This window comes from Pygocentrus nattereri, chromosome 9, assembly GCF_015220715.1.
Source record: "Pygocentrus nattereri isolate fPygNat1 chromosome 9, fPygNat1.pri, whole genome shotgun sequence".
NCBI classification, from domain to species: domain Eukaryota; kingdom Metazoa; phylum Chordata; class Actinopteri; order Characiformes; family Serrasalmidae; genus Pygocentrus; species Pygocentrus nattereri.
This window is the reverse complement of record NC_051219.1, coordinates 9,506,419-9,519,535: the sequence shown is the minus strand read 5'-3', so window position 1 is coordinate 9,519,535 and position 13,117 is coordinate 9,506,419. Positions and strand designations below refer to the sequence as shown.

The 13,117-nt window shown below is 40.7% G+C and overlaps 1 protein-coding gene across 2 annotated transcripts; it reads right to left on the bottom strand.

Moving 5' to 3' along the window:
* Positions 1–2,120: 2,120 nt before the first annotated feature.
* On the bottom strand, positions 2,121–12,051 carry LOC108416026 (tripartite motif-containing protein 35-like). Of its 2 annotated transcripts, none has more exons than XM_037541581.1 (6): positions 11,407–12,051; positions 10,905–11,000; positions 10,540–10,770; positions 7,573–7,595; positions 7,157–7,275; positions 2,121–2,818 (listed from the first exon to the last, which is right to left on the bottom strand). In XM_037541581.1, exons 1-6 carry the CDS (start codon positions 11,809–11,811, stop codon positions 2,274–2,276), a joined length of 1,419 nt encoding a protein of 472 aa, XP_037397478.1. In that variant the 5' UTR covers positions 11,812–12,051; the 3' UTR covers positions 2,121–2,273. The 2 variants fall into 2 exon arrangements, with proteins under 2 accessions (XP_037397478.1, XP_037397479.1); XM_037541582.1 differs by having other exon boundaries at positions 7,573–7,586.
* Between the last annotated feature and the right edge of the window lie 1,066 nt (positions 12,052–13,117).

Genomic DNA, 13,117 nt, shown 5'->3' with positions numbered 1-13,117 from the left:
TTTCGACTTTCTATTTTCATCTTTCTACATCTTTCTGTACGTATTCTTCTAACATTTATAGATATAATATTAAGAGACATTTAAAGAAAAACCAAAGGAAAACAGCAACAACCAAAAAAAGGTACCTTAATCATAAACAGAGTTCTTAAAAGTTCTTACTCCTTCATTTCTTTCTGAACACTGGAACTCGATGAAGTCGCTCTTTGTCAGCGCTTCTTAGCCACACTCAGAATGGCAGTGCTAGACTGTGTAGGAGGAAGACTTCCAGCTTGCAGACTATCAGAACTGTCAGGAGTGAAAAGAACAGCGTCACCTTCGTTCTCCGGTAACTGCCGTCCAGACGTCATCACTGCTCCGGTGTCTCCTTGGCCAGGTGACTCTTTCTGATGTCCTGAAGGAGGAAGAATTCCCTCACTGGAATCTGAATCTTCTGAACTGGAATCACTACTGCCACAGGAGCTGGTGTCAGAGCTGTCGCTGATGGAACTTGTACACTTTGCCTCTTCTCCATTGTTGATCTGAGCTGGACCCTCATTGCTGATCTGGGCTTCCTGGATGTCCTCACTTGTTTGAGATGGCGTGCTCTGATGTTCTCCAATTTGAGCCATGTTGACGTAAGTAGAGGGCATCGGTGTCGGTCCACGTGCTTTATTGGGACCTTGGGCATTTAAAGTAAGTGTGGCCTTGTTCCTGGCACAAATTACAGATTTCAGTATTTTTACACTCCTTACCTCTATGTCCAAACTCCCCGCACCGCCAACACTTCAAGGTCTCACAGTGTTTCACTTGATGGTCTTGGGAACCACAAATGTAGCACCTCTGTACCTGAGCAGGGTATGAGATCCTGCAGTTATACGACCCAGCAAGATTGAATTTGGGATCTGATAGAGATTGCCATCGGGGTCATGACGTAACTTCACTTTATAACGGCGGACTCTGTACCACAGTCCAAACTGACCCAGATGTTTAAACACAGGCTGTAGAATCTCACAGTACCTGCGTAGGTAGTGCTCAACATCAGCATCCGCCACCTTGCCTGTCCAGAACTTAACATAGACGAATCTAACATCTTGCGGAGCAGAGGTGTCCAGCTTCCAGTTCTTCCAGAAGCCATGTCCAACACTAGCATCAAATATTTGAGTAAAACTCTGCAAGGCTCCTTCCTGAAACAAGATGATTTCAAAGTCTTTGCGATTTGGAAGCGCTATAAATGAGTAGATTTCTTGTGCATTAATCCATTGGCTCCTCAACAGCTGAGACCCCACTTCTGAATGATTTGGAGGTTCTCCAAGGGCCACATAACGTAACTTAGCCCAATGCCTCCCCACCACTGGCGGGGACGCACCCCTAAGGGACATAGATTCTTAAACGTCGAAGTTTTGACAGATTTCAAAGTTCACTTTAAACTTGGGGCAGAAATTAGCAAGGAAACAAATCAAGTTCAGAGCTGCAAGGCACTGATTTAAATCAGAAAAAGGAAAACACCAAAACCACCGGTCTTGCCTCTTCCACTCATCTTACACTTCTATCAGCTTCATCAAACACAGCTCCTTTTGGTGCCCGCCCCTTAGATCGATTTCTCCGCTTTAAGGCCGGACAAACAGCAGTAAGAGCCGAATTCATGGCAATAAAAGCTTTCCCGGTTCTCATTTGGGGTCAGTGGTTTAGATCTTCTCATACTCCTCGAACATTTCTCTGTGTGAGATGTTTCCCGACGCAAAGACGAAGCGAAAGTTCTCTTGTGCGTCAACACGAATTGGTCCGCACGCACTGCAGCCTGAGTCACAGCAGCAGCTCTCCGTTCATTCAGATGAACCACAATCTTCTCCGGTAACGAATTCAGAAGATCTTCCAACAGAACGACTTCATGGAGCTGCTCATAACTGGTCACCTTGCTGGACTGACACCCTTCATCAAAAAGCGACTCTTCTCACGCGCAAACCCCACAAAATTCTGACTGGCGGTTTTTTACTATGAATCTCTGAACCACAGCAGAGCTTTAAAGATCTGATGATGGAGAAAAATGCAGGATGATAGAGAAATAAAATCTACACTGAAAACGAGTGAAATCTCACTCAGAGAACGTTTCTAATGCTGTCATGATATCAGGAGCCACTCTGTGACACTTTAAACCAGCATTTTATCTCACTCAGACATGTCAGGATGGAACGGTACAAACACATTATTTAAAATATACATGCAGTGACATATTCTTATGATCATAATTCAGACACTCACTACCTTATAAATGATCATTCTAAGCAGCTTCAGCTTTAACTGTGCTGCTCCACTGTTACTGACGTCTTCACTGGTAAGATCCTCAGAGGATGAACAGAATAATTATAGAAAAACGGTAAAACTATCTGAGTGAAAGTGTGTGTTATAGTGTGCAGGTGTGTGTTGGTTAGAAGATCAGTGAAGGTCACTTTCCCCCTGTCCCAGTCCAGCTGCACTCTGACCCTCTGCGGCGTCTCTGTAGGTGTGAAGGAGTGAACTGCCTGTCCTGGACAGAAAATCAAGATTTCATTAATGCTTTTATCGTAGTTCAGCCTCCACACTAAACCCCTGACAGAGTTTCTTTTTCTTGTTACAGACTCTGTGATCACACCCAGTGACCAGTTTTCACTGTCTCCAACCTGGACGTCCCAGCAGTGAATCCCTGATTTAAAACCCTCAGAACCCAGAACACACCACCACTCATCAAATCTCTCTGGATTATCAGGAAGTGATGATCTCTGCTTTGTGTTTTCTACAGCAGTGAGATCATCAGACAGGTGGAGGTCTGGATGTGCAGTGTTGGGGTCCAGAGTAACAGGGGCTGAGGAGAGAGAACACAATGAAACATCATGTTTTTCTCTCGTTTCTGTAAATGTTTCACCTCTACAGACTGTTTTCTTTACTGTGAGTGAAACAGCTTTAGAGGTAGATTCCAGAACTCAGATCAACTTTAATCCTGGACTAAATGTTGATGTTCAGTTCAGAGCAGCACTAAAGAGCATGTTCAGTAGTGAGTGGTCATTACAGTCCAGTGACTGATCTGATCTGAGTGCAGCATTTTTTTGTAGGGATTCACTCACAGAGCTGAACGTCCATCAACATCTTCACTCTCACAGACTTTCAGATCATTTTGTGATGCGTTTTATATTTTATTAATTATTACAATAAATTATTATTATAAATTATAAAACAGTCCATTTTCTCTCTCCATCAAATGATCAAAATCTGATCTCCACACATTTCCTGAACGTCTGTGATCCAGTTAATGATGAGATGATATCATATCTATTATCTACTGTATCATCACTGTAATCTATATAACATTAGTTTAATATTTATTGTTCTGGGCTGCTGTGCAGAAAACACTTCATTTGGTTTTGAGAAGAAAAAATAAAATAGAATATGAAGTGAAAATATAAACTTGTTTGGAGTAAGAAGACCCCCAGACATGCTGTAGAGACCCCTTTAGAATACTGACCTAAATACATTATTGAATCAGATTTAATCTTCTTATCATCTGCCTCCATCTTGCCCTATACATTGCCTCCTCTACTTTCACACCAACCATCTCCCTGTCCACCTTAACTACATCCATAAACCTTCTCTGAGGTCTACCTCTTCTCCTTCTACCCGGCAGCTCCATCTCCAACATTCTTTGCCCAATATATCCACTATTCCTCCTCAACACATGTCCAAACCATCTCAACCTGCCTCTCTGGCTTTATCTCCAAACTGCTCCACTTTAACTGTCCCTCTGATCTGCTCATTTCTAATCTTGCCCATCCTTGTCACTCCCAACGAAAATCTCAGCATCTTCATCTCTGCCACCTCCAGCTCAGCCTCCTGTCTTTTAGACAGAGCCACAGTCTCCAAACCATACATCATAGCAGGACGCACTACTGTCTTGTAAAGCTTCTCTTTCATTCTTGCTGCTATCCTTCTGTCACACATCAGCCCTGACACCCGTCTCCACCCACTCCATCCTGCCTGCACCCTCTTCTTCACCTCTTTTCTACACTGTCCATTGCTCTGGATGGTTGACCCAAGATATTTGAAGTCATCCACCTTTACGACCTCTACTCCTTGCATCTTCACCTTTCCACCTGCCTCCCTCTCATTCACACACATGTATTCCGTCTTGTCTCTACTGACCTTCATTCCTCTCCTCTCCAGTGCAAACCTAAACCTCTCCACATTCTCTTCCACCTGCTCTCTACTCTCACCATAGATTACAATGTCATCTGCAAACATCATGGTCCATGGAGCCTCCTGCCTGACCTCATCTGTCAACCTGTCCATCACCATTGCAAACAAGAAGGGGCTCAAAGCTGATCGCTGATGTAACCCCACCTTCACCTTCAAACCATTTGTCATTCCAACTGCACACCTCACCACTGTCTCACTGTCCTCATACATGTCCTGCACCACCCTAACATACTTTTCAGCTACACCTGATTTCCTCATACAGTACCACAGTTCCTGTCTTGGCACCCTATCATATGCCTTCTCTAGATCCACAAAGACACAATGCAGCTCCTTCTGACCTTCTCTGTACTTCTCTACCAACACTCTCAATGCAAAAAGTGCATCTGTGGTACTGTTTCTGGGCATGATCCCAAACTGATGCTAACTGATCTGAACCTCTCGCCTTAGCCTTGCTTCAACACCTCTTTCCCATACCTTCATGGTGTGGCACATCAACTTTATCCCACTGTAGTTACTGCAGCTCTGCACATCACCCTTGCTCTTAAAAATGGGGACCAGTATACTGCTTCTCCACTCATCAGGCATCCTCTCACTCTCCAGGATTTTGTTAAACAACCTGGTTAAAAAGTCCACTGCATTCTCTCCTAAACATCTCCATACCTCCACAGGTATGTCATCTGGACCAACTGCCTTTCCATTCTTCATCCTTTTTAAAGCTGCCCTCACTTCCACCTTCCTAAATCTCTGCACTTCCTGATCCACTATCTCTCCCCACGTTGTCCTCCTCTCTCTCTTGTTTTCCTCATTCATTAGTTCTTCAAAGTACTCCGTCCATCTACTCAACACTCTCTGTTCACTCACTAGTACATTTCCCTCTCTATCCTTTATCAGCCTAACCTGCTGTACATCATTTCCAGCTCTATCTCTCTGTTTAGCCAAACGATACAAGTCCTTTACTCCTTCTTTACTGTCCAGCCTCTCATACAGCTCATCATAGGCCTGAGCCTTTGCCTTTGCCACCATTCTTTTTGCTATGCGACTAGCCTCACAGTACTCCTGCCTACTTCCTTCATCTCTCTGGTTATCCCACTTTTTCTTAGCTGCTTTCCTCTTCTGAAAACTCTCCTGGACTTCCTCATTCCAACTTTCCTTGTCTTCTTTCCTCTGACCAGACGAAACACCCAACACATTCTTGCCAGTTTCTCTCACCACCTTAGCAGTAGTTTTTCAGTCCTCAGGTAGCTCCTCACTGCCCCCAAGGGTCTGTTGCAATTTTTCCCTGAACTGCTTGCAACCATCCTCCTCCTTCAGCTTCCACCATCTAATCTTTGGCTCTGTCTCCACTCTCTTCCTCTTCTTTGTTTCTAATCTCATTCTACAGACAACCACCCTATGCTGCCTTGCTACACTTTCCCCTGGCACCACTTTACAATCTCCAATCTCCTTTAGGTGGCATCTCCTGCTAAGGATATAATCCACCTGTGTGCACCTCCCTCCACTCTTGTATGTCACCCTGTGTTCTTCCCTCTTGTGAAAATATATGTTCACCACAGCTATTTCCATTCTCTTTGCAAAATCTACAACCATCTGTCCTTCCGCATTTGTGTCTTTCACACCATATATACCCAGCACCTCTTCATCCCCTCTGTTCCCTTCACCAACATGTCCATTGAATTCTGCACCAATCACTAATCTCTCCTCTCTAGGAACACCATCTACCACTTCATCCATCTTACTCCAAAATTCCTCTTTCTCCTCTAACTGACAACCAACCTGTGGTGCATATGACCTGACCACATTCAAAATTACTCCATCAACCTCCAACTTCAGGTTCATGATCCTGTCTGACACTCTCTTTACATCCAGAACACTTTTCCCAAGCTGTTCCTTTAGGATTATCCCTACTCCATTTCTCTTCCTCTCTACACCATGATAGAACAGTTTGAATCCAGCTCCAATGTTCTTGGCCTTGCTTTCTTTCCATCTGGTCTCCTGGACACACAGATTATCTACCTTCCTCCTCTCAATCATGTCTGCAAGCTCTCTGCCTTTCCCCTCATTGTCCCTATGTTCAGAGTCTCTACTCGAACCTCCACACTTCTGCCTTTCCTTCTCTCTCACTGCCTTCTAACCAGCCTTCCTCCTCTCCTCTTTGATGATCTTCGACCTACAGTAGTCCAATTTCCACCGGAAATATATAAAATATAAAAATATTGTATTATTTTATTTTGAATTAAAAAATATACTAAAAAGTGAAAAAGCACAAATACGTTTTTAAACACTTCATTTTAATTTGATACATTTGTGTTTTGGTCTTTATTGGATTATTTGTATTTTAGAAGTCAAATTGTTTTTTGAGTGACTTTATTATTATTGTTTCATTTTACTGATTAACATCGTTACAAAGAATATAAAACATTTTTATTACTGTCTTATTGAAAATTATAAAGTTTTACTATAAATGATAAAATTCTATCTTGATCATATTTTTTATAAATTAATGAAATTGATGTTTCAAGAGTTTAAAATTCTGTTCAGCTTAAATTTACACATAATATTTTTAGTGTTTACTTGGATTAGTAACACAATTACAATGAGAGAAATTATTTCTCATAAATTAAACTTACATGGAAAAAGAATTTGACAGAATTAAAAAAGACATTATAATTTTTAAAAATTAAAAAATTATTTAATTTTTTAATCAATTGGATTAAAATCTGATTCTTCTTCTTTAACTGGAGTTTATTTTATCTCCACACTTCCCGTTTGATCTGAGTGAGATTTCTGCATAGTACAGTATTCATACTTTCACTTAAGTACAGTTTCAGTCTCCTTTATACCCCCTGAATAAAGAGAACATGATAACATGTTACTAATAGTTTATAAACAGTGTGTCATTAGTGCAGAAGCAGGCTGTGTGTGAGAGATCAACCCTAAGAGAAACAGAACTTACTGTACTGGAGAACCTCCTGCATGTTCTCCCACACTCTGAACTTCAGGTTGGAAAGGTGCTTCCCAACATTGATCAGAGCTCCTGATGTCTTCTCTGGATCCTTTGGTGTGAGCTGAGCTCTGAGAACAGAAGACTGTGTGAAATATATCACTGTAGAAACTTTACAGCCTGTCATTTATTTCACTAAATATCAATTTTTGATCACATTTATTGTCTGGAGAGTCAATAATTCTGTAGTTTCTGTTAAATAAATATTTCTGCTTCTGTTCTCATCACTACAACATTAACACATGGTCCTTATTCCCCCCCATTTCATTAGAATATGCTCATATTTACAATAAACACAATATACTGTAGATTTAAATGTAATAATTACTGTAGCATTAGATAAAATGTGTGGTCTGACATTTACTCACTGTTTCTCTGTGGACTTGAAGTTCTGAGAGGGAAACAAAAAGAACATTGTAGTTAAAAGTGAAGAGACTTTTCAGGTGTTTTTCAGATGAAACACACAAACACCAGCAAACAGCCAAGTTAGTGACATTATCCATCATTTCATCTCAATAAAACTTCACCTTCTAAATAACTACTTAATAAAACTCAGTATGTTTGTTATTTATTAATAAATCTAATCAGTCAGATGTTGATAAAGTAGTTTGACTGGATGGATTTTGAGAAGCAGGGACCACAAACTAGACCGACGAGCAAAACGCAAAAATCCCATCAACCAGTCGTCAACAAACAGACGCAGGTGATGATCTAATGAGGCTCACTTGGAAACATGGCTAAGAATTACAAGAGAACCACCAACAACAGAACCAGAGCCAAACTAACAACAAGCAGCAGGTTTGTGGATGATGAGGCGGCAGAGCCGGAACCTTCAGAGGATCCAGGAGAAGCTCCACTGATGATCAGACACAGAGTCAGAAGATCTGCTCATTTCTTTTGTTCTAATTTATAAAATGTACAGGGTGACAACTGGGCGCAGCTGCCACCTCCTCCACAGCTTTAACTACCCTGATTATGCAGACACTAAAATATGACGCCAAACTGTATTAAACACAAAGTCACTCCTAAAAGTCTTAAAATGGGAAAGAACACAAACTGAATCTGTTCTGTCGTGTTATTTATGAACATTGACACAAGAATTTGAGACACTGCAGGAATTTATCAGTGATGTAAATATACTGTGAAATGTTGACGTGGCTTTGAGTTTCGGTTTTGTAGGTCTCTCCTCATTCAGAGAGAGAGGAGTCTGGTCTGGTATGATGGGAAATACCTGCTCAGGGACGTGTAAAGTGGCTGTTGAGTGAACAGACTTTCCTATAAGGACTTTGGTTTGTGTCATTAACTCTGTAATATCCTTCTGCGCTTGCAGGTTAAATGAATAAAGGAATTTACCTGGAGTTTCAATTGTTACTCAGTTAACCTTCACTTGTTCTGAACTGCAGTTAAATTCAGCCTAAGACTTCATCTCAGTCCTCCAATCACCAGAGATGTAAACTCGAGACACATGATTTGGACTCGATTCTGACTGGAAACACAATTTGGTGACTTGAGACTCGACTCGACAAAATCAAGATAGACTTGTAGCTTGACTTTGTCTTGATTACCAGTGACTTGAAGTTTGACTTGGATTTGAAGCACATGACTTGGGAAGACTCAAGAACAACTTAAGACCCAAAGCTGAAGAAATGTGGAGAGTCTGAGTGCAGACGGGACTCTACACAGCTGCTGACTTTTCATATGAACGTTTTTTCCCCTTAAATGGTGCAGAAGTTACACACCGGAACCGCACGGAAAATTTGAATAAGAAGCTGCTGGAAAATAAAAAGTCAACTTCAGCTTCATACATTCACCATCAGTTTGCTGTCTTTTCTCTAAACTATGCTCAGCTCAACTCATTCGGTTTGGTGTCTGTTGTCTAAATAAATTTCAAGCTAGTGTTTGATTTTAGTTTAATGAGCTACTTTTAGTGCTGACTAAGTTTATGTTTCTCTAACATAAAACTAATTAACTCTAGTTTAGTTTTTTTTAGTATTCATTTCAACAGCACTTTGAAACCTCATGTGTAGTAGCACTGCTGCTTTTGTAGCTATCATGTCTGTCATTTGTGTACCACGGAGTTTGTGTTTTATTCTGACGTGTAAAAACTTATAATAATTAGTAATACTGAGCCACACACTGCTAACATGCTGTCATTAAAAGACTCTAGTATTGTTACCATCAGTTTTGGTGTTCAGTGTTAAAATGGCCCTAAAATAGCTGAAGAATTCATTATGACTTGTTTAGGACTTGAAGATTAGGACCTTAGCCTCAAATTAGGACTTGCCTGTACTGACATTGGATTTCACTTATGACTTGAATGTCAAGACTTTACCTACTTGTAACTTAATGACTTGTTTCCACCACTGATAATCACTGCTCAGCAACTGCTGCTATCAAGCTTTCTGGTCCTTAGCGCTAGTGTGTCATGTATTTTGAATTTTGACCAACCTGTCATTTTCTACCCATTTCTAAACCTAAAAACAAATTTACAGAATATCAGCAGGTCTTAAAAGTCTTTGGCAAAAGTTAAGAGGGTTATGTCAAAATATTAAAGAAAATATGTCCTTCTACTCAAGAAGTGATACGAGGTAAAATATAAAGGATCCATAATCATTTTTTCATGGCCATGGCAGTACGCTTTAGCCGAGAATGCTTGCTAATTGAGTAAACGGGCTGTATTGTTTTTCCTCGGCATCTCAGCTGCCTGATCTGAAATAGTCATGAGAACTATGCTGGGCATAAGTTGTGCCTGTAGGGAGTGGATGCTTTTTAAATGCTTTATAGTAAAGAGTGCTGCAGTGTTGTTTTGGACTTGAGTAAATTCTCGTTTATGTGAAGACTCAGACTATAGTTGGCAGAAGTACTGGCGAAGGTATAATAATGTCCAAACACTGTATATAAAAACGGATAAGCTATGCATGTTGGTTGCTACTGTTTTTGAAAAGTTTGTTCAGTTGTCAGGATCTATATGGATAGTTCTCTTCATAAAGGTCTAAATAAATACACATGGATTCCATGTGATCGTGTCACCCTGAGAGAACTTCCTTCCATCTCTAGTCAAACTTTTTAGATCTGTCTCTTCTTCCCATCAGCTATCCTGGTTTAGTCAGTGTCTACCTTACAGGCATCAGATGCTCACAGTACCCAACACTCTCACATGGTGGATTATTGTGATTGTAGAGATCTTCATACTAATACTCCCCTTTCATACTAAACCATTTAACTCACCTTTTTTTTGTAATGTTGGTTTCAGAAGCACTTCCTTCAGAAGTACAAAGAGAAAGAAGCTGATTTTGAGTTTAAATCAGAAAAACAGAGAAAAAAGAGATTCTCACCTGTAAGAACAGAACGTCCTCAGCCTCCATCTCCTTCTCTATGTTCCTGATTGTGTCTGAAAGAGCTGAGATTTCTCTACTCATCTCCTCAATCTTCCTCTTCATCTTCTGACTCTTCTGCTCCTCTTCCTCCTTCAGTGCAGCTATCCTTGCTGCTTCTTCATCTCTTAGAAACTGGTGAAGCTTCTCAAACTCCTCCTTTATCTGCCTCTCTGTGTGCTGGGCCTGCGTCTGGAATGAGAGACGATTAGGAAACACAAACTCTAACAGATGATCTACAAGCGTTTACCACCTACAGGAGAAGTGGACCCTCATCAGAAACATGACCTCAGCAACATGTTTCACAGTTCAAGATGATGTTTCACCTTAATGTGGGCGGCTGTTTGGTCATAGTCACGTTTAGATTCCTCTAAGACTGTCAGATTCTTCTGTAGAGGCTCCAAAGCAGACTGGAGTTTATCCTGGAATCAAACAACAGCTCAGATAAGTGCATTCTCCACCTTTTACTTACTATCTGATTTACCATCTAGTAACAGTTGTCGTACAGACTGCAGTAGATAAGCGAGTAAAAGCAGTTTTATTCTCAATCTGAAAATCAGAAGAGATTTATTTCATTTTTGTACAGAAACATTTAAGGTTACATTTTACATTGACCGTCATAATGAATTCAGCAACAGAGCATTTTTACGACTGATATTTCACTCGTACTCTTTGCTGTTTGCCCTGAAACCACACCCACTGACTGACTTCACCTTCAACACACATAACAGGTTAATCAGGACCTGAACTCAGAAAGAATTTATAATATTTTTTGAGGTACATTTTAGACATGAAGACACTATTAAATTTATACAACAATTTTCATACCTTAAACTCAGTCACAACTTCATCTACTGGACAGAATTTGTGATTTCTGTGTTCCTTTGAAGTCTGACACACCACACACACAGGCTGCTGTTCATCCAGACAGAAGAGTTTTAGTTTCTCATTGTGCTGAACGCAGAGCCCCTGAGACCCTGCTGAAGATCTCTGCCACCTGCTCTCTAGAAAAGCCTCACAAAGGTTCTTCAGTTCGAGGTTACAAGGAGGATGATCTTTTGAGGATCTTCTTCTACAGACTGGACATTCTTGAGACCCCTTAGTTTCCCAGAACTTCTGCAGGCAGGTTTTACACACACTGTGGCTGCACGACAGTAGAACAGGATCCCTGAAGATGTCACAGCACACAGGACATGAAAGCTGTTCTTCTGAAAGAGGGTTTCTTGCAGCCATTTCCTCCAACTGCTGCTGTGCTGTTTCTCTGTAACGGTTCCTTCAGTCCAAACTCCACTTTCTCTTTCAGGACATCTGTAATGATCAGAGCAGCTCAGTGGAGAATCAGCCACCGTAGCCCTTCAACCCACTGAATGAGTTTTACCTCCTTTCAGAATCACACAGCAAGAAACAAACACATACAGTCACTGTTTAAAAGCTCCTCATTGGCATCTCTGAGTGGAGTGAAAGCAGAATGAAGATCAGGAGACAGGATGACATTCATCTGCTTCATCAGATAGAGGAGGTGTAGAGGAGGAGGAGCTCTGAAAAGGAGGAGTCAGGCAGATGATCTTTTCTGTGTTTTCATATTTCCTCCTTATTTGCTGCACGAATTTACATGAACGGTGAAACATTCACTGCATTTACAGTGATTTTGTTGTTGTTCTAGATATTTATGTGATTTATGTTCTTCTACTACTTCTTATTCTTATTGTTCCTGCTGACTGGTGGAGTCTGGACATGACAGCGATAAATATCTGGTGGTTTGGATTCTGGAAAACGGCTCCCTCCCTTTTACTTCCATCTCACTGCCCACAGTTAGGCCTATATTACGTATGATAACATGATGGTGAAGGTAAAATCTGCTCATTTGAACTTGCCAGTTTTTAAAATACTAGTTTGTCTTCATGATTAGTCTCTGTAGAAATCAGACACGCAAATCCCCCCGACCTCCTGTTTTGCCATTTTGACTGTAGTGACTAATATTTTCCAAAGATTGATCATAATATTGCCATAACTCTCTACAGGACAATGGGACAGTCCATCTGCTGCTGGAAACCAAAGCACCTAGAATAGAGTTTGTCCATCATCACACCCAGAGTTTAAGGCACTGATGAGTCCACTGAAAAGCATTAATTTAGGATCCAGTGCTGAATTACAGACCAATAAAGATCTATGATATGGAGAATAGATAATTACTTGATTGACATTTCTAACTGTTTTTTAATGGTGCCATTTTAAAGCAGGTTAAAAGATAAATACTAACACAAGGCTGAAATTTTGAAAGACCACACACACACACACACACACACACACACACACACACACATACACGCACATACACACACACACACATTTTCTAAGGCGCTTCTCCCTCAGGGTCGCGTGGGGTAATGTAATGTCATGAAGAAGTAATTACATTTAAATGAACAGTGTAATTCTGTATTGCACAAAATCCAACTTACTAATTTTAATTTTAATTGAAATTTTAAAAATACAGTCGGCCCAACTTTCTCATGATGGTTCAAGTTAACTGATTTAATGA

Coding starts and splice junctions, on each gene's coding strand:
- LOC108416026 (XM_037541581.1), bottom strand. CDS start 11,811: ATGGCTGCAAGAAACCCTCTTTCAGAAGAACAGCTTTCATGTCCTGTG. Junction 7,276..7,572: donor TTCAAGTCCACAGAGAAACA/GTGAGTAAATGT, acceptor TTCTGTTCTCAG/AGCTCAGCTCACACCAAAGG. Junction 2,819..7,156: donor GCAGGAGGTTCTCCAGTACA/GTAAGTTCTGTT, acceptor CTCTCTCCTCAG/CCCCTGTTACTCTGGACCCC.